This window comes from Cheilinus undulatus, linkage group 3 (assembly GCF_018320785.1).
Source record: "Cheilinus undulatus linkage group 3, ASM1832078v1, whole genome shotgun sequence".
Lineage (NCBI taxonomy): Eukaryota > Metazoa > Chordata > Actinopteri > Labriformes > Labridae > Cheilinus > Cheilinus undulatus.
In genome coordinates this window covers 34901891-34923622 of record NC_054867.1, presented here as the reverse complement: position 1 = coordinate 34923622, position 21732 = coordinate 34901891, and the positions used below count along the sequence as shown (strand labels likewise).

The 21732-nt window shown below is 39.4% G+C and overlaps 1 protein-coding gene across 1 annotated transcript; it reads left to right on the top strand.

The window, feature by feature from the left end:
- The first annotated feature begins 2184 nt into the window (after window positions 1-2184).
- prdm2b (PR domain containing 2, with ZNF domain b) lies at window positions 2185-20572 on the top strand. The gene is made up of 9 exons (XM_041782580.1): window positions 2185-2407; window positions 3976-4039; window positions 4130-4247; window positions 6632-6735; window positions 7770-7922; window positions 10494-10620; window positions 13090-13203; window positions 13369-17894; window positions 18945-20572. Exons 3-9 carry the CDS (start codon window positions 4133-4135, stop codon window positions 18960-18962), a joined length of 5157 nt encoding a protein of 1718 aa, XP_041638514.1. The 5' UTR covers window positions 2185-2407; window positions 3976-4039; window positions 4130-4132; the 3' UTR covers window positions 18963-20572.
- The last annotated feature ends 1160 nt before the right edge of the window (window positions 20573-21732 follow it).

Sequence of the window (21732 nt, the reverse complement as noted above, 5' to 3'; positions counted from 1 at the left end):
ACATAATATGGAAAGGTGCACCGCTCTATAGAAGGCCTCACATCCGACTATGCATACCTGAGCAAATACCAAACCATGAGGTCAAATGAACTGCCTGCAGAGCTCAGAGACAGGATTGCCACCAGGCACAGATCTGGGGAAGGCTACAAAAAATGTCTGCTGCACTGAAGGTTCCCAAGACCACAGTGGCCTCCATGATTCTCAAATGGAAGACTCTTCCAAAAGAGCTGGTCACCCGGCCAAACAGGGCAAATCAGGGGAGAGGGCCTTAGCAAGAGGGGTGACCAAGAACCTGATGGTCACCCTGACTGAGCTGTATGGAGATCGGCCTCTCCTCAGTGCAAAACCCCCTCACAGGTAGGGCAAGTGTAAACGTTTATGAGTTATCACCAATAAGGACGCAGATACCCCAACCTTAAGCAGCTCTCATGGGTTTTCCTACAGAAGCTGAATCTAAATGTGGAGAGAGAGAGAGAGAGAGAGAGAGAGAGAGGGAGAGTGGGGGTTGATATGCACCAAATGTGTCAGAATCAGGAGAGGAACCTGTGACCAGTGTTACTTTCTACATCAGGGCCCAGATCCACCTTTAAACCAAACCAGCACCCTATCGCCCTAAACTTAAAGAAACACTTTTTCCCAGAGGCCCACGTGGTTTATACAAAAGCTGAATATTTCCTGTTAGGAAATGAAATAGTGAATTCTTCCAATCTTAGACTGAAAAAAAATGCCCATGAGTGTTTTTATCTATATAATGCTTGTGTCAGAATTATTGATGTTCCATCTGTTAAGTTTACAGCACATTTTTCTTTAAAGTGACCTTAAAAATCATATTTTTGCATCCATTTTAAGACATTTATCTTAAAAGATCTACATTAAATATATTCAGTTTGACTATAGATTCATTTTAGTGTTTATGTGTCTATTTTGTCCACCAAGTTTATATATATTACATCAAGCTAGAAGCTGGATATGAATATAATGCAATATCCAACAGAGGCACAGAGTGAAGCCTCCTGATGACTATAAGAACCACTCTATAACATTACAAACTTCATAAAAACACGCAGGACTATTTAGACCAATGATTTTCATCTGGACAGGCATCAGAACCCAGCACCAGTTCCCCATAGGAAATCCTGACCCCAACCTAAAAACTTTAACCAATCAAATAATTGTATGACAAATTAAGTTTGGACCTTAGCTGAAACAAAAACAAGTCTAACATGTTTAAAAGGGGCATCATTATAGAAGGGCATGCACTTATCAGTTTATGTCCTTTATTTTCATGAGAAAGCAGGAAAATGTTGGTTAATTCAATGGAAATTCCCTCCAAATGTCCGATCAAATTTTCAAGAAATTACAAAGAAATTTACCCTGTTTCCTTTGAAAAAATCAAATTAAATTCTACAACATTAGAAAACATATCACCAAAGACTTTTAGGAAAAATTCTTAAAAAATTGAAAGCAAATTAATTTTTGATGGAAATCCAAAGGGAATTTCATCAAAAATTTCCAATCAATTCCAAAAGCTTTACAGATAATTTTCCCCAAAACTACATGGAAAATAATGTAAAATTTCCTGACAAATTCCACCCAACATCAAAGCAACCCCCTCTCAAAAACTCAAATCAAACTCTGCAAAATTAACAAACATATCCACATTTTTTTAAGGATATGTTTCTGAAAGTTAAAGCAATTTTCCTCAGCATTCAAAGCAGATTGTTTTAACTGTTTTGAAGGCTGAAGAAAATAACTTTGTCTGTAGAAAGTCCTAATGTGATATCCACATATGTGCATGCACTTTTATTATAAATAATATATTTTCCCTGAAAAACATGCCTTATTGTTTCATTAATTTTGTACTCTTAGAACTTTTAGTGATCATACCAGGTGTTTAAATGTTTGAAGATGAAAGAAAACTATCTCTCTCGCCGAGGTTACAGTAGTAATTTCAACAATTTAAAGATGGGGACATTTGAACACTAAATAAAGCCTTCCAGTCTGGATTTTCCTGCTTTTATTGGGGTTCTTTTTTAGCTATTCACGGATGCACAGATGGCTGCAGCCTACAGGCCCATTATGCTCACATGAATCTGACTAAGGTGCTTAATTGGCATGGATTCACGTCAGGCAGGACTGTGGACACGACTGGATCCAGTGCTTGCAGGAGAGGACAGCAGGAAGACCGTCTCGTCTTTAAAAGGCTTCTTTCTGCTCACTTCTACTGCCCCATCGCTGTGTGCGTGCGTGTGTTTGCACGAGCCTGACAGGCTGCCTCTCCCAACTCCACTACAACCACGATCCGAGTTACAGAGGAGGCTGCCGACTCAAGCCTCCATCCGCCATTTTCAGCAGATTGGAGGCAGGTAGAGCACAAAAATCACAAGTCCCCGCTCTGTTAAAGCAGGTAAGTGCGCGTGAGAGTAGGCTAAACCCAAATTCAACCCTCCAACAGGATACATTTAGGGAGAAAACGGCAGCAGCCACCTTACTCCGGCCAGCATCGGGAGGAAACAAGGGGAGGACGGTTTGCCTACAAGGGTAACAATAAACTGCATCCTTCAGGCGCTGTTCGCCTCACATATCCGTCAATTTTGTTGTCTTTGTTAACTTTTTACGAACAAAACGCTTTAAAATCATCTTTACGCACGCACACTTGTACACGCCCACGTTGAAATCTCTCCATTTGTTGCTTGAACTTCAGCTAGAAGGGGTTTAAAAATGTCTGATCACAACTCCAGCAGCGGATTAGAAATGAACCTAAATGAACTGGTCAGTAAAAAAGTTAATGCAACCCCGCCTTTAATTCACAATGATGCTAAAGCTTGATTTGCAATGCCAGTTATACAAAAGGGTCAATTGTTTATCCTTGCCTTTTTAATTGATCTGCTTTTTAGACAGCACAAATTCATCTTTAAGTGAAGTTGGAGTCGTTATGTCAAAGATCTGCTCCTGAACTGTGTGGCATATTTGTGTGTTAATGGATTCAGTGTGTGTGAACACATGGGTCAGCTCATTGTGCTGCTGAACAATTGGCTTTTCTGCCAGTTGGGACAAAAAGCATGAAACCAAAGCACAGAAAATGTCCGTGATGAACAAGCTGAGAAAATCAGCATTTGGGTAAAAGTAAAAAAAGAGGACAAACTGATGAGTTGATCAGGAAAAATCACAGAGAATTGTTCAATATTTCAGTGTTTTTGAGGCGTGCACCATTAACTGATTCTAGAGCCTCTCAGATGTGAAGAATTGAAGCTGCTGATGAGAAAAATAATCTTGACTCTTGTGTATTTTAACAAACTTGAATTAAAAAAGACAAGTCAGTTTAAAAGAACCAGCAAAGATGAAGTCAGTAGTGTGAGGGATCTTCATCTCATCAGCTGTTTCACATGTACAAAACTACCTGAAATTTCCTGTTATTTTCTGCTGCATGTGTTCCTGCACCAGTTTCCTGCTCTATTTTGTCTCAGTGCTCAACATCAGGACTTTCAGACATCAATATATTTGACATTTGATGACAATGTTTGTAAAACTTTTAAACATATCTACAACAAGGATGAACTTAACCATGTAACTATTCTGCAAACTTCTTTACAAAGAGTCAGACTAGTTTAAGGCCTAAAATCAGCATGCATTAATAATTTGATTTCTCCTCTTGTGTTGTATTTGGCTGGATTGGGATGTAGACAGTTCTTCATATTAGAGGTTTCTATAAGCCATCTCTGTGATTACATTTGCTTGCATGAAGCCGTTGTTGCAGCATGACCATAATGTTCCTTTCTCATCATTAATTCAGACAGATGAGGAGTATTTAACAGGTTATCTGGTGTCAGTTTTAAGTCAAACACAAAGTCTACACTTTAAAGAAAGTGTTTTAAAGACAGGTGCGTGATGTGTTGCCTTGACTGACTGAATTCACAGAGAGAATCAGTTTAAATCTGTTGTAGCTCTTAACCTCTCCCTTTGCTCTGTATTTAGAGTCCATGTGATATCATTCATAAGGACTGGCTGCCCACTATACTGTGGAAACCAACCTCAACAGGTAAAGTAATATTTATGTAGTTGTATTTTTGTAGTTTGACATGTTTTAAATGCTTTTGATATCAGTAAAGTAACTCTTTGTTTATTTTAGGTTATGGCAATAACTGGTGGGATGGTGGAAACTCTCGATGGAATTCCAGCTCATGTGTGGAAGGGTTTGCCCGACTGTTTGAGTCTCGGACCTTCTGCTATAAATCAAAACCGTATCGGTGAGTACATAAGGGTGTCCAGGGAGTCTGGTAAACAATAGGCCCACACAATATGTGCAATTACTAAGTCAAACTTTACAAAAATGAAATGAGGTGGAATATAGAAATAAAAGCACACATATTTACCATGACTCACAGTTTCTGTGTCCATTGGCTAATTGTCATCTTTTACTTCAAAAACATTGGAGGACATCGGTATATCATTATTGTTTTGACTCGAGGACTCTGTTCATCAAAATAGCACTCTGTAGGGTGTATTTACTAAACAGGAAGCCAACATTTGGCTTTCATTACTGAATTTTACATAGTAAGGGAGAAAAACAGTTAAAATGGCCTTCCTGGATTGCTCACAACACAAACCAGGAAGGGCACTCTTGACCTCAGTTCTGAATTTAGTCCTCAGTTCAAAACATGAAGGGGGTCGTTGAGGTTGGCACGCTGAGCAGTGAACCTGGTCTCTACTTGACTTGGAAGTGCTTAGAGGGGATGCAGTGGGACAAGAGGAGGAATCATGGTCCATCATAATTAAGCAGCATAAAACATGAATGAGATGCAGCATCAGAAGGGCAGCTTTCAATATCAGTTCCCACTGCATTATGAAGCAGTATTTTACGCAACATCCAGCATTTCCATGGCAACGATTAACAAGTTGCGCCTCTCATGTTGGCTCTATCATCAAAGCCTCTGCAACAGAACACGTTCTGTTACAATTGTAAAAGCTAAAAATTCCCTTGGCTTTAAAATCTGTTTTAGATATTTGTGGAAATGCAAGGCCTCAACTAGATATAACATAGGAGTAGGGTTGGGTATAGTTTGTGTTTTTCATACTGGTGATAAATCGATACTTTTAAAACAATCTTGGTGCCTAAACAGTGCATGAAATGAAACTTTTAGTAGGAAAAAGATAATTGTCAGTGGCAAATACTTTTAAAATACTTCTATAATTGCAAAGGCAACTCTAAACTTCAAACTAAATAATATATTTAATCCTAAAATCAAACATCCACTCAACAAATCTATATAATTAATCAATAAAACCTTACCCAGCTCTAAAATAAATGGTATTTTCTACTATCAACCCTCCCTTCTACTCTTTAAATATGCTTTCTAATAACTTATTTTTTTAGTCTTTTAACTGTGTTAGTCCTAGTAGAACCTGCAATTTTCATGAAACATTTTAAACTACTCATTGTTTATACAACTTTAATTTGTTTCAGTATTCTTACTATTTTTTATTTTGTTAAGTAAATTTAAATCATAAAGTTGAATATTATGATAATACATGTTGATCTGTTGTGTGCACATAAAAATACATTTCCCCCCCAAACAAATCAGGGCCTGGGCCCCCCCAACCCAAAAGTCTAGATTCACCCCTGCTCCTGAACTAATGAACATACGTTATGCATGTCAGATTAACAACAAGCTGCAGGACAGAGAGGTCTGATGTTGGAACAGAGAGGGCAACAACAACAGAGAAGGAGAGGAACTAAACTTTAACCCAGGTAAAAGTGAGAAAACTTATTTCCCCTTCATTGATATCATCCACAAAGACACTGCTCCTCCTGAGAGTATCTCTGTCTGCTTTCATACCTTTAAAAATATTACATATTAGGGCTGACACATACCTGAAACAAACAGAAAGGACAGGAGGTAGTGCTTTAAGTTCCTGCCTTATCTGATCACTTTTTAAATTTGTTTTCTGCCATTGCTCACTGATAATCTCCCCTTACCTCATCTATGAAGATAAATACATATCCAAAGAGAGATTTCTTTGAGATGGAATCAAAATGATTGGCACAATAAATATATTTTATGCACTCTAGTAGCAGTATGCTGTAGTGCGCTCACACAAGTCAATTAAAACCCCAAAGAAGGCACGTGGATAAAAGCTGTCCCAGAACTATAGGCCTATAAATTCAGAGAAATATCTTTAGAAGGCATGGGATGAGGAAAAAAACAGCTGTGATGTGTTGATGTAAAGACTCGGCCAAAATTCATGTACTGTGCTGGGTCAGACACAACTCATAAAGTAAATTAAGCAAAGCAGCATACAAGTAGGGAAGAGACATTACTCTGCAGCACAGTTAATAAGACGCTAGGATGAAATAAAACAAGTGTTGGATGACATGAATTATAATAAATCCAAAGTATTTTGTGCCTTCCTCTGGTGTTAAACTTCAGCTAGAATGCCATTCCTAAAGGTCCAAATCACTGCGAAGTCCTCCATTGATAAAATAAAACACAATCTTTTTTAGGCATCACTGTCTAAATTTAGCCTAAAACTGAGGATAAACCCACACAGGTGTTTAACTTTTGAAGAGCTTTCAAAGTTTAAAAGTTCAATGGAACAAGTATAAGAAGTGTTGACTCATTGTTATTTTCAGGTGTCTGGGCCACTCGGGTCATTCCTAAAGGGAAGAGGTTCGGCCCGTTCGTTGGAGAGAAGAAGAAGAGGTCCCAGGTGACGAGTAATGTTTACATGTGGGAGGTAAGTAATGTCACAGGTTGACTTTCTTCCCTAAAATACCCACCTCCACCTTCTGTGGGAGTTGCTGCATAGCTAAATCAAGTCCAACTACATTCTGTGAACCATTCACAAGAGTTAATAATATCCTGGGTATAAAATGATGTGCAAGTAAAAGTTGTTTGATAAAGGTACAGAGGAGGGTGCTATGAAATAAGGTTCATGGGTAGACGATTAACAGTAACTAGAGTGTATAACCAGTGTCTCTCTCTAAACCTGTCTTGATCATTGAAAATGTAACACAGTTATAGTAATGTCACCAAAGCCATGCAGTTGCATTTAATCATGGGAACCTGGAAGAGTGAAGGCCATAAAATTTTAGCATGCCTCCAGTCCTCTTCTTATTTTACCCTGTTGTTTTTTCAGGTAATGCTAAAATAAAAATGTCCTTCAACAGATCACTCAAACACTTAAAAGACTGTTAAAGGCAGAGCAGCTACAGTCCTCTGTGGATAACGCTTTTAATGCTTGGTCCTGTTGGTTTTGCAGCTACAGTGCATATCCAAAACATAGTGTTGAAACTATGTGTAGGCTGTTAAGGTTAGAGTTTAATAGCTCTACAATGGGCAGGTGTTATTGAATTCAAAACAGGAAGCACTAAAAGTGTACCGATCTATAAATAATTTCCTGAAATAATTCTCATGAATTGTGATGTTCTGCAAGTATTTCCCTCTTTTCTGGGCAGCTATTTTTTTGTTGTTGTCCTTATTGCTGTTTCTATTACAGCCTGACTAAAGGAGGTGGCTTAGGATTGGTGTTTCTGTGCATAAAAGAGTCTGACAAAGGTTTTAGGTTTGTAGAATCATAAAACATAGAGAACGTCTGTGTATATTTTACTTGCCACAGTACACAACAGCGGTTTTCAGGTAAATGGCCTTTGTTGCTACACAGCTATTATAAACACTGCTAATAATTCAAGCTCACATTCAGATGGAGATTACTGCAATTCTATGCTTATGTTTTTGGGATCACTGCTAGTGTAATATTTGTGCCTTTAGGTTTATTTCCCAGCACGAGGATGGATGTGTGTTGACGCCACAGACCCTGTGAAGGGGAACTGGTTGCGATATGTGAATTGGGCGAGGTCAAGTGAAGAGCAGAATCTTTTCCCTTTGGAGATCAACAGAGCCATTTACTACAAGGTTTTAAGGGTAGGTCAAACACACTTCCATACACTCTGTTTGTCTTTCCACCAGTGACACACAGTAGAGTCAGATGAGTCTATGCCCTATGGTTTTGGATTATTTGGAGACTATTGCACTGCATGTTATTGTTAGATAACTCTTCAGAATTCTTTACACTAATGCTTTTAAACCAGATATGTTTTAGAGTCTTTTTTCCTCGAATGACAGAAATCCTTCTTGATCATCATCATCAAAAATATATGGAAACAAAAAGCTATCTGACATTTTCAGACACCCCAAATATTGCCTTTTTTGTAAAGGTAGAACTGTTGGCTAAGCAGTTGTGATCTATTGTAAAACATGTGCTTGATTGAACGGCCAGAGTCTACTTATGATGCACATGTTTATTTTTTACCTACGCACCCATTTAGCTGCTTATAATTATTTTAATTGAATATACTTCTGTTAAAATAACTTGGGGTTTAGGGCTGCACAGATACATCAGTTTAACATTGATTCCAGCCAATTTTAGCTCTTTTGGCAAACACTGGCCAAATGATGTGGCATAACCAATGCCATTAGCATACTATTAACTTTTGTGCCCTATCAATTTAATGTCACCATCTAGTACATCTAACTGCTGATTTAGAGAAAAAAAAAATTATTGGGCAGAAGATCTGACCAGCTGGACAAACTCTATTCTGTTTAATTGTCAAACATGACAGAAAATGTTGGCATTGTTGGAGTGTTACACCAAAAGAAGTAATGAAAAAAAAAAAACATTAGCATCGATAATTGTGATTTTTTTTTTACGCTGGTATCTGGTATCATCAGCCCAGATGTTTACAGTGGGTGCATGTCTAGTTTTAATCTATAATGGCTTAGAAATAAACATTTTTAGATAACACTTTAGTGCTGTTTCAGCAAATGTATTAAAGGGATGATGACTGCCAACTTCAGTACTGTGGACACATTGTAAATTTGTATATTTTTGTGTCACTTTCCTCCTCTTAAATGAATGTGGAACTTTTAACTGTAACAACAAGGGCTTTACAATATTACAAATCATTGTAATTAATTAATCAATCAGATATGACCAGGTTGTGATTCATATTCTGCATTACTTTTTTGTGTTAGGCCTGTAACATAAAGTAGTGTTTTCATACATAGGGAAAAAACAATATGTAGGCTAGTGCATCTTTAATTAGCTCAGTCGAATTATAATACCATCTGCCACACAATTTAATCTTTAATACTTTAAATACATTTTCATGGCTGTGATTATGATATTATTCACAATATTGCAACTTAGATAATGTTTGATTAACTGTGCAGCCTCAATAACTGTTTATTTTGTCATGTTAGAATTGTTATTAAGAAATAATCTTTTAAGAGTCAAATGCATCTTCATGAAAAATCTTTGCCATGGAAAATATTTTGAAAATGTTGTTTCTGCACCATACATTACTTGGGTTGACTTGTGGTAGCAATTTTAGACATTAAAACTAATGAGGCTGGCCAGTTAACGGAAATTTAGACTAAATAGCAATGGGGCCTATTGTAATTTTCAAATTGCCAAAGGTGAAATAATTTTTAACCTGAAATCCGTGCCAAAATACCAGTTTAATACAAATTTTTGCTGCAGAGATGTTATGCTCTACACTTACTGCATAATTTCAAGTGTCATTTTGTTCTAGAATAGTTAGCAAAAACTTCTACTTGCCTTATTTGTGCATTTTTTTTAATTAAAAATGAGAATGACATAAAATGATCATTCCCTTCAATACAACAACTTGTTTTGCATTTGCAATATGAGTCAAAATAATTGCAGTTAGATATTTGTTCAAAATAACTCGGTTCTAGTTGGCATGGTAAGAGCTGTAAAGGCTGTAAGTTAAATCTACTACTATGATTGAAGTATACAAAAAACATGTCATTATTATTGATTCATGCATCATCTATTTTCATTTGAACATTTATGTCTGGCCTACAGGAAAGCACAGTTTATGTTGAATCTGTTCAGTATTGTGGTGGTTATGACATAGAATGATTTATAACTTTTGTTCATTGAACAAAAATACACAATAAGGAACTTAAAGAATATTGGTATCAGAATTGGAGAAAAAAACACAATTTGATTATTTTCCCAAATCGTTCAGCCTCAATAACTACCATACAGAAATAAGCAGTCTTGAAGCTGACGTTTCATTTGCTTTATAGGTTATAAAAACTTGGCAATATTAATTTCAGTCTGTTTCACCAGCTAGAACTTTCTAACATGGGCTTGAAATTATGTTAACAGAGTGTAATTGTTGCAATATTTGTGAAACTGTGTTATACAGAGTACATATTACGGTCTTGTAATTATTAACTATAGAGAAGCTTAAAGTTACTACAGCCTGTTGCAGTAAGTTTGCAAACAAGCATGCACTGCTGTACAATATCCTGCAGACTTTGGTGTAAAGACTGTCAAATTCCATACACCCCCCCAAAGCCTCAAGTGAAGACAGATAAGATGCACAGTGGCCCAAATATCCCCCTTGCCTCTCAGCAAGCCGTGCTGTGATTGGTGGCCGACTTCATCTCTCATTGTTGCAGCCTATCGGGCCGGGAGAGGAGCTGCTGGTGTGGTACACTGTGGAAGACAACCCTGAGATAACAGCTGCACTGGAGGAAGAAAGAGCCAGTAGTCTGAGCAGGAAAAACTCACCCAGGGCGAAGCGAGGTAAGGCCTTACATAGAAACAAGATAACATTTCTGCTCGGGGTTTATCCTTTAATGCGTTTGCTTCTCACTTACCACGCTAGGTTAATCACGAAATGGATTTGTCTGAGTCGAAGTTGTAACTGGCGAGCTAACTAGCTAGCTACAAATGAAGGAAGGGCTAGTGGTGGCTAACGTTAACGGTTGCGATGTGTGGGGCTTTTCTCTACTTAAATTCACGATCTGAACCGGTCTCTGTGAGCGTTTGTGCCTCTGTATAACATCCAAGCAGACGCCTATTTGCCTAAAATATCGCATTTAACTATTAAACGAGCGTCTTAGCAACTTTTAGCAGCTTTTCCTCCTCCTCTGGGTCCTGACGTTGTCGAGGATGTGACCTTCCTTGAGTTAAAGCATGAAAGCCATCCATCCGAGAGCCTCTCTAGCTACTTGATGATGGCCTAGCAGGTTAGCTTACTAGCCAGCTTCCTTATCCTACAACAGGCCTGCTAGAGCGCTGATATGGATAACAACCAAATATCAAGATGTTTTAGGACTTGCGAAGCGTTTAAAATGAACACTTTACGCTGCTTTGTGTTCAGAATAAGCAGTTCATCGAGTTGTCAGAGTTGGTGTTACATGCTAGCATAAAGCTAAACGGCTAGGACTGAACGCACGGACATCACGGTGCACAGGAACAGATGGCAAACTGCTTTTAGTAAATTAAACTAAAAAATAGTTTCGACATGTTCGAAATGCGGCAACCATGATGATAATGATTGTAATAGGCCAGTGTAAAGTTGTAGTTATGTTTCAGAGCCTAACATGTCGAGCGTTTTAGACATAAAACAAAAGTGAAAATTGACTTAAAAACTGAAACTGTGTTTAATCTAAGTATAATTAAAACATGCGACAATAAGAGGTTTATAAACGAGCTGATGAAAGACAAAACATGGCTCTAATCTGTCAGAATTACATTTGCCAGTCTGAACTTTGGACATAGTGTTTCCATGTTATGTATCCTGTGGGTAATTCAATGCGGGACTATACGGAAAAGGCAGGTTTACCCAAGTATTTAACAAATATATGTTCAGTGTCTTCTTTCTAATCTTATCTGCTTTGATCTGTTTTTGATACCTTATGTCTCACACTTTTATACTTAAACTTGTGAACGATGCATACCATGTTACTAAATGGGTATATTAAATATTTTTAATAGAAATATGGTATAATACACTCAGTTAAGAGCCCTTTTATACTCTGAATCATTGCTTGAATTTGAATAATATAAATGTTGGCATCATGCAGGAAGTCATGCTTTCCCTTTTTGTCCACTTGATCAGGAAGAAAGAAGAAATTAAAATTTCATTTGTTTTATCTTTTGAAAAATCATAGTGCAAAAGTACAGTTTGTGTTAGATAGGCTATCTGTCATTTCTCATGCGAAGGGTTATTTTACTTTTCAGTGTTGCAATACCAGCGATTCTCTTCAACACATCACATCTCTATACTGCAGTGTTATAGCTTTTGGCAGCTCTGTACTGCAGAGTCAACCTTGCTGAAGTAAGCTTACTTACGTTGATCATAATGTCAGAAGACATACACATTATAGCCATGCAAGCCAATGACTTTAGGGTAAAGTAAGAGAGCTCAGAAATGCTGCAGATATTAAGAAGTAGTTGTTTTGTTGTTGTAGATTTAGCAGAATGCTCTGAAAGAGTCAGTCAGATGACTGACCTACAGCATGTGTTTCTCTGGTATGAATTAGGCTTTGTAGGCTAGGTCAGGTGACCTTGTTGACACACTCAAATGATGAGGATGTGCCAGGGAAGCCTCTGGAGTTGGACAAAGCTTAGGAATTCAGACTACTTCAATGTTATCAGCCTTATTTGTTGATTATTAAAAAATGCTGATGAAGATGTCAGCACAGACTAGAGTTCAAAGAGATGCTGCTTTAAAATCAGATGTAAATTTGATTTATTCGGTTCTGTTTGAATTTTAATGCAGTTATAAAATATCTTGCTGCGTTTGAAAAGGCACAATATGGGTCTCCAGCCTAGTAGTTTTTAGCTTATGATTTGAGGCAGTTCTTGCTCATTTTGAACCTATTTACACCATTACATGGGTCCATAAAAAGCAAGGAAATGTCATATCTGACAAGCAACCCCCCCCCCCCCAAAAAAAAAAAAGGCATAGACTACAACTACTTTTTGACATTAAAACCCCAATCTATTTTTCTTTGTTTAGTTTTGTTTTCTTTTTTCCTCCAAACTTCTTCTGGGGGGTGCAAGGCTAAAACTTTTACCATTTCATATCATATCATGTCAGTGCATTGTTGAGTAAGAATCTGCTCCTAAATTGTTTATAAGGAAAACTGTATCATCATTAATAAGTGTTTGGATTTACCACTTTGTGCCCTTGTGATTATAGAAGCTGTTTTCGCTTTCCAACAAGGCTGATGCAAAGTGATGTGTGTGTGTGTGTTTATGCAGCCAGAAGAAAGCTGCTGGAGAGAGCCAGACAGGCTGGTTTGGGTGGATTCAAGAAAACAAGTGTAACCAAACCTACCGTCAAGGAGATTAAGGAGATGTGGGATGGGGAAGACAGTAAGATAACATCTTGTTTTAAATAATCTACATATTCTCATTATTCTCTAATTTTAACTTACTCTTTGAATTTACCTTTTGTATTTGAAAGTGTTAACTGTTTCTGTCATATTTAAATGGCATGACAAAACAGCACACTTAACAGCTGTGTCATGTTTTTTTTAGGTCTTAAGGAGGAGGATGGGAAGCCATCCACCTTTGAGCCCTCACAGGAACTCCAGGAAACCCATCCCATAAAAAGCACCAACTATACAGATGCAGACAACATGTCAACAGCAATGACAGACAGGGGAAACGGTGAGCAGAAGGAAGACGAGGATGAGGAAGAGGAGGAGGAGGAGGAGGATGCTGATGATTTGGAAGAACCAAAGGAAGTACATCAGCAAACTGCACAGCATTCACGTCCTGAATTCATGCAGAATAAGCTGACATGCGGTGAAGAGAACCTTAAGGGCTGGCAAGGAAAGGCAGAGTCTTCCTCACTTGCAGGGCAAGAGCTAGAAGTTGATCCTGAGCTTGACCTTGACCCTGATCCTGATGGTGACCTTGAAGTGGGTCCCCATGGTGAGTCATATCCCTGTCAGCACTGTGAGCGCCACTTTTCCACCAGACAAGGTCTGGAACGTCACAACCACATTCATGCCATCACTAACCAGCAATCACAACTGTTCAAGTGCCGGTACTGCAGTAAGTCCTTTGGTTCACAGGTGGGGAGGCGGCGACATGAGAGGAGACATGAGAGTGGGCCGAAAAAACGGCCTGGCTCTCTGGCAGGCACTGCCAGTCTGCTCAGTCCTGTATTGCAGACTGATGGTTCGAGTCCAGACTGCACCAGTCCAACCACTCACTATATAGCCATAGGGTCGCAGTTTACTGGAGGATCTATACACAACTCTGAGATGCAGAGAAAGGAGTCTGGACTTAATGCGGACCGTCCCTTTGTTTTGGATGAAAATGGGGAATCTAAAGAACTCCATCCCTGCAAGTACTGTAACAAAGCATTTGGCACACACACTAACATGCGCAGACACCAGCGCAGAATACATGAACGACACTTGCTACCAAAGGGAGTGCGCAGGAAAGGCATGCTTCTGCAAGAGGCCTCAGCACAGCAGCAGCCTGATGAGTCCCCCAGCACCAGCCCTCCGCCCGTCTATGTGCCCAGTGCAGACACAGAAGATGAAGCAGACAGGGATGATTACACAATGGACATATCTAAAAACATCTCTGAGAATTTGAGCTTTTACATTGATGGTAAGATTGTGTCCACTAGCACAGTGAGCAGCTGTGAGGTGATAGAGGTAGACTCCAGATCTGCAGCTCTGTTTGGTCTAGATACAGTCATCATCAGCCCAAATCAAATTAGTCAGGCACTGAAGGTTGAGAGTAGAACCAATGCTGCAAAGCAAGTCTCTAACATTGGTCAGCCAGCAGCTAAAAGAAGAACGTCTACACCCCCCCTTGTTCCCAGCCTGAAAGTAGAAACAGAAACAGCATCTTTCACAGCCTCTACATCATCGTCATCATCTTCCTCATCTTCCTCATCTAACTTGTTAGTGGGTGGACTATTCCAGCAAGCTGCAGATTCCTCAGCATTTCAGCGGGAGAAAACTGTATATCTGTCACCTAAGCTCAAGCAACTCCTTCAGACACAAGACATTCAGAAATCCACAATAGCTCTGATAACAGAAAGCCATAGACTAGCCTCCCCTCTGTCAGTCACACCGTTACCAGGAGTTTCAGGAAGGTTTAAAAGAAGAACAGCCTCTCCCCCATCTACTCCACAGCTCAGTCCTGCATGTAAAACAGAGAGCTGTAAAGCCGAGGTGACAAGCTCATTCACCCTTAAGGTGCCAAAGGTAGAAAACCGCAGCGCATCACCTCCTGGGAGCCTGCTAGAAAAGGAAGATGCAGACAGCTTGAGCCCCTCTGGAAATAATACTCACAGCCAAACTTCCAGTAGTGGGGGTAATTCCTGTAATCAGCAGCCCTTGGATCTGTCAAACTCCGTGAGCAAGAGGAGTGACAGTTTGAACAAGGTGCTGGGGGATTCAGCTCTTGATTTAAGCTTACATCGGAAGAGTGCCGAGCCTGAATTAAAGGGAAGTTTAGCACCACAGCCACTGATTAAAAAGAGAAAGCCCAACACCAGCATGCTTGAGAAGGTGCTGATGAATGAGTATGTAGGTCTTACTTTGCCGGGAGAGGACAGCCCTTCAGCCTTAGCAAACAGTTGTTTTAATTCTCACTCTCCAAACGTTATATCAGAGTCTGCTCATTCCTCCCCGCCCTCTTTGACACCTGTCACTATGAACCCCTCTTCCCCTGGCACATCCAGTGTTACGTCGCCAACACCGCCTCCTCCTGTTCTACCTACCATACCGTCTCCTCCAGCTATGCCTAGCTCTCCACTCTCTCAGCCTTCAGACTCCTCTGCACTCAGACCACTTCCTGTGCTCTCACCAAAAATGTCTCCAAGATCGGTTGAACACAAGCTCCAGTCAGACTCAGAGGAGGTTATGTCAGCTGATGAAAACAAAGTTGAGGAAGAGAACCACTTCCCTGAGCCATTACAATCCCCTAAGACTCCACTTGAAGATAACACAAATTCTTGCGCTTCTGAACCAGCACAGGTGGAACTTCTACCTACTGAAGCAGACATTTCTTTGACTACAGCTTCCAATGGTCTGCTAAATGGCAAGGTGAACCAAAACGTAGATTCTGTAACAGAGGAGTCTTCTGCTGCTTTGTCGTCCCAGCCGGATCAAGCATCTTCATCATCATCTCCTGCACCAAGTGATCCATCCTCAGCACCACTCTCGCCATCCCTCCCGCTGATTAAGATTAAAACCGAGCCTCAACCCAGCATAGATGAGATGTCTGTTATGAATCATGCAACTTTGGACACTGTTGACTCTTCATCTCTGCCTTCTGCTCCTGATAAACCGTCTGATAAAACCTTTGAAGGGGAGGAAATTGACTCAACATTCTGCAAGACCTTTGTGTGTAACGTCTGCGAGGAGCCGTTCACCTCCATCAAAGAGCTCAGTGGTCACATCACAGAGCACGTTGCCGACTGGCCCTTCAAGTGTGAATTCTGTGTGCAGCTGTTCAGTGACAGCCCGGCACTACTGGCTCACCGGACAGCACTTCATGGAGTGGGGAAAATCTTTGTGTGCTCTGTTTGTTCTAAGGAGTTTGCTTTCCTTTGTAACCTCCAGCAGCACCAAAAAGACTTGCATCCAAACGAGACCTGTTCACATAAGACTGTGGAGAGCGGAAAGTTAAGACCACAAAACTACACAGATCCATCTAGAGCCAAAGAGGAAAGTTGTCCTTCAACACCAGCACCAGAGATGACAGATGAGGCTGCACCACACAATGACTCTGACTTAATGAAAGAAGAGACTGATGTTAACGGTAATCACACAGAGGAAGGAGCTGAAGACCCCAATGAGGAGCTGTACACTACAATAAAGATCATGGCCTCAGAAGGAGGAAAGCCTAAAGGCCCTGATGTCCGCCTTGGCATTAATCAACACTACCCCAGTTACAAACCCCCCCCTTTTCCTTATCACAGCCGTTCCCATGCTGGCTCTGTGGCCTCAGCTACTAACTTCACCACACACAACATACCACAAACTTTCAGCACTGCCATTCGCTGCACAAAGTGTGGCAACAGCTTTGACAACATGCCCGAACTGCACAAGCACATTTTGGCCTGCGCTAACGCTAGTGATAAGAAGCGTTACACTCCCAAGAAAAACCCCATCCCCCTCAAGCAAATAGTTAAGAGCCCTAATGGAGTCGTGTCGCCCTCAGCAGTCACTGCAGGCCACAGTGCTTTCCGTAGAATGGGTCAGCCAAAGAGACTTAACTTTAATCAAGATACAGGTAAAACAAAAATGAGTGCCCTCAGTAAAAAGAAAAACCAGCTGGTCCAGAAGGCTATTTCACAAAAAAATAAAGCAGCCACCAGTTCAAAGAAGGCTATTGTTAAAACTGAGGAGGAGTCAGCTTCAAGCGTCTGCCCCCACTGCAGCAGGGAGTTTACTTATACTGCAAGTCTCACTAAACATATGGCCATAAGCTGCCCCATGAAGCCTGTGGTAAAAAAGGGTAAAAAAACTCCTGCAGAGGTGAAAAAAGAAACACTGTCTGTGGTGGATAAAAACATGAATCTGAGGAAGAAAGCCTCAGAGCCAGAAATCCTACAGACAGAGCCAGAGTCTAAACCCCTGGGAAAGACAAGAGCTCGGAGCTCCACTGCAACAGATCCTGAATCCACCCAGACCAGCAAAGGCAAAACAGCTGCTACCCAGGGCCGCCAAAAAAGGCCCGCCTCTTTCCCAGCACCAGTTCCTCCTAGCAAAAAAACCAAGAAGGGCCAAGTTCAGTCTCTACCTCCCACACCTACAACCCCAGAAACTCCTAGTGACACAACACAACGGCCAGCCATGAGAATGCAGCGCATGGGTAAGGAGGCAGCACCCAAAAGATTAGCAGAGGCCAAATCACCACCACCTCCAACACCGCCACAGCCACAACAGCCGAAGAAAGAGGTGCGGTTACCCCCAAGAACAAGGGAGCGTGTAGGTGGTCCAGTTACCAGGAGCTTACAGATAGCCAACACAGCTTCTGCTGAGGTGAAAACTGAGGAACCATCGATTCAAGAATCAAAGGAGACTCAGGTGAGACATCATCTGTTTTTGTCTCTTTGTCATGTTTTGTTCTAGGGCTAGAGAGAGGAAGTTTGCCTCAACATGAACTTAATAGAGATTTCTTGGGGTCATTGTAAATACAAGCCAATAGAATAGAAGAAAATAGAAGAAAAAAATGTCAACAATTTTAACTAGTCTCTTTTAATTTTAACTGGTATTAAAAATGGGATTAAAAATTCTATAGTGACACCTCTGTTTTCATAAAATACAAAATCTAATCCTCAAAAAAGTGAAAAAAGTGCTGAAAAATTTGCAACATGATATTTGACAGCTGAAGTTGTTAAAATACACGACAGCAGTGCTAAGGCTGAACCAGCTGGGAATATAATCTAATTGTGATGTTTTTTTTTTACTCCCAGTATCAAAATTTAAAGATTTAATATGTGATTTTTTTTTCGATTAAGTTCCTCATCTTGTGTAGACATTCTACATTACGATGACACAATGTTTGGTTCATTGAACTAATTCGTTGATAATTTTGAAACATATACAGAACCAAAGAAAGTAGGATTTTCTGTAAACAATTAACAAAAGAAATTTGAATGTTTGCATGATGTGTAATGCATAATATTTCTGCAGCAAAAAATATGTTAAACTGGTATTTAAACACACATTTCTGGTCAAGGAAATACAGATTCAGATTAAGATTCAGATGACTTTATTAATCCCCGAAGGGCAATTCAGTTTACAGTTTACCCTGCCTTATTGAAACGATCAGAGAACAAAAAAAAAAAAAATCCAAAACATTCACTGCAGCAAATAAGCAACCACATTCACATGTCAGTGCCAACAGATCCACTGCACCTTGTGCGCCTTTCCTGTTTGAATATTGCTGTGGGGAACATTGCAATTTTAGTTAAATTTTGTTTGATTGCCCAGCCCTAAGCAGAGCCATTGAATTTGATGGGTTTTATTCAGTGAGAAAAGAAGAAAAAGATCATTTAAAAACTACAAAAAATGTAAAATGAATCACTTTTCATGCTAGTAGTTGATAAATTGTCTTTGTGCTCTGTGTTTCAGGAGTCGCTGATGAAGTGAGCCATGTGGACTTGATGAGCTCTTCCTGGGATTATGTTTCCCACATCTCTCAGCTCTGGACTAATCAAGGCACTGACAGCACTAAGGTGGATCTTTAGTGATGGGCTTATTCACTCACAAACAAGTGAAGGCTGCTTATCTCACCTGCCTTTGCTGGATTTAAGGAGGGAACTGTTTTTATCTTCCACCTTTTGAATTGAACTGAGCCTTGATCTTAGCCAGCCTTGCAAAAAAGGATAAAGAAACTGTACATGACAATGAGTTAATATATACAAAATGTGTCATTACTTGACCCAAAACAGTAACACTAGGGCTCCGTTATTCTGGGAAGCTGATCTATTGCAAAAGGCAATCATGTATCAGTTAGGGTTAGGGAAACTTGTTGATTCTTTTTCTCCGTCTTTCCCCCTTTGGTTGTTTAGAATTTTGGATGTTTCCAGAGTCTCTTAATGCATGTGCTGAATAGAATATGAACTAGATGAAGCCAATTTCCTTGTCTTTCCCAATGGGCACCTACTTCAGTTTATACATGATTTGCAAAGTATGTATGTTTGATTTAAATTTCTGTAGTCATTATATTGTAGAATATATCTTATTGGCATATTTTTGTTTGGGAAACAAAAATAGAAATGGCAGTTGATCACTGCAACAATTGGTCCTCAGGAACACTGTATATGTGTGTGTGGTAAGTATGTGTATGGTTCTGGCTGGACGTGTGGCCTGACAGCTATTACTTTAGTCTAAACCCCCTGGTATGTGTCATGTTCTTACTTTCTTTCTCAGAAGTTTTTCCTCATCTGACGTTAGAGGGTAATTCCAGTCATAAAGCGATGGGAATAACGTTGAAGTCTCCTTAAAAATGTCTGCCTAGAAAATAATTTTAAATGTCACCCATTCAGCCTAGTGTTCTTACAGCACTTTAAAACAAACTGCCAAATTATTTTTGCTTGACCAGTAAGATTGGCTCAATTAAATGGGAAATAATGGAATGTATTCAGGTCTGTTGCACTTTGCAGACACATGTACAATTTTGCAGATGATTCATCTTATAAAAAAAGCTTTTACAGCCTTTCAGCCAATAAATCTCCAATGATCTAACACACTTTGACACATGAACCAACTTTATGTGCTTAAATGCATGATGATAACTCCGTTCATTTGAATGCAGCAGTGTTACATGTTTGAAGTCCTTTGTATGTGGGCATACAAAAAGTTGTTTCATGTGTTTTTATTTGGAAAGCCATGCCACAGTAATGCAATTGATGAACAATATCATCTTTGTTTCTGTGAGAAGATACTTTTGGTAAAACTGCCAAGGAAAGCTTCTTTATCATTTGTAGCTCCCCCTCCCCAGTGCTCATCCCCACTTGGTCACCCTCAGTTGCCTGACAGACGGCAGCCACGCAGACAGTGCTTTAAAGCTCATAGCATGCTAATGGGAAAGCAAATTGATAACATGATTTGAAGCTAATTTATATTTCCATAAGAAATCTTCATGTTTTGCCTTTCAGCATCAAAATTATGTATTTAAGGATGAACAAAGACAAAAATCCCGAATGACCTCAAGTTACATTGCTGTAATTGACATAATAAAAAGGTTTTTCAATTTCTGTAATGTTTTTTTTATGCTTGCATGGGTTTGCAGTAACAGCCAGCTGTAAGACGCAGGGATGGTTAAGTTTTTGCAGTTGCACTCTGCATTCTTCCCCCTCCTAAATATCTAAATAATAGAAACATTTATTGTTCAACATACAAAGTATTTCTACATTATCATTCCCTCATTAAATTGGCATTAAGAATTACTTTCTGGGTTTAGAGAGAGAGAGAGAGCCTGTGATTAAACACTCTCATAAGTGGCTCTGACTACTTGCTACTTGTTATTCGCTGAAATCTTTTTTCTTTTTAATGTAATAGATTTTCCTGCCACTGCAGCTGTTATTAAGTACTCCAGATTACATTTGCTGAATGCCTTCCCAACTCGCAGTCTGTCGGTAAGATGCCAGATTATGATGAAGGTACTTGTTTTCCCATATTTGAAGTTGTTACATTTTACTCTACAGGTCAGAAAGCTACCACCAGAGGGGCAGTGACCATCTTCAGCTTGCTAGATCTGTATCCGTTTTGGGAGAAGTGAAGTGCACTTGTCAGGCAGGTTGATATGTGAGTCATACATAAAGTTAAAAATATAATTCAGCTTTGTAGTGCCACTTTGCTCAGCTGAATTCTGAAAAAGAGTAAATGCAATAGCCGTTTTGTTTATCAGATTATTGATCTTCCCTCCAAGAGTTTCAGGAGAATATGTTAAGTTTTTTACTTTTCTAATCAATTTTACTCAGAAAAATTTAGAAAAATTAGAATGATTATCTTTTGTATCCTTTGCACATTGTATAACATCTGCAGTGCCTCACCTTAAATACATCATCCCCCACATTCAAACACACTCTACACATATACTAGTGCATCTCAAAAAATTAGAATATCATGAAAAAGTTCAATATTTTTGTCACTCTTTTCTGAAAGTGAAAACCATATATTATATAGACTCATTACACATAGAGTGAAGTATTTCAAGCCTTTATTTCATGAAATGTTGATGATTATGGCTTACAGATAAGAAAACCCAAAATTCAGTGTCTCAAAAAATTTGAATATTGTGAAAAATTTCAATATTGGAAAATCATAGTGTCACACCTTAATCAGCTAATTAACTCAAAACACCTGCAAAGGTTTCCTGAGCCTTTAAATGGTCTCTCAGTCTGGGTCAGTAGCT

What these genes read in the sequence shown, in the direction of transcription:
- prdm2b (XM_041782580.1), top strand. Translation starts at nt 4,133, where the DNA reads ATGGCAATAACTGGTGGGATGGTGGAAACTCTCGATGGAATTCCAGCT. An exon ending in GTAATGTTTACATGTGGGAG is followed by an intron (nt 6,736 to 7,769) that starts GTAAGTAATGTC and finishes TTGTGCCTTTAG; the next exon opens with GTTTATTTCCCAGCACGAGG. An exon ending in CTCACCCAGGGCGAAGCGAG is followed by an intron (nt 10,621 to 13,089) that starts GTAAGGCCTTAC and finishes GTGTTTATGCAG; the next exon opens with CCAGAAGAAAGCTGCTGGAG.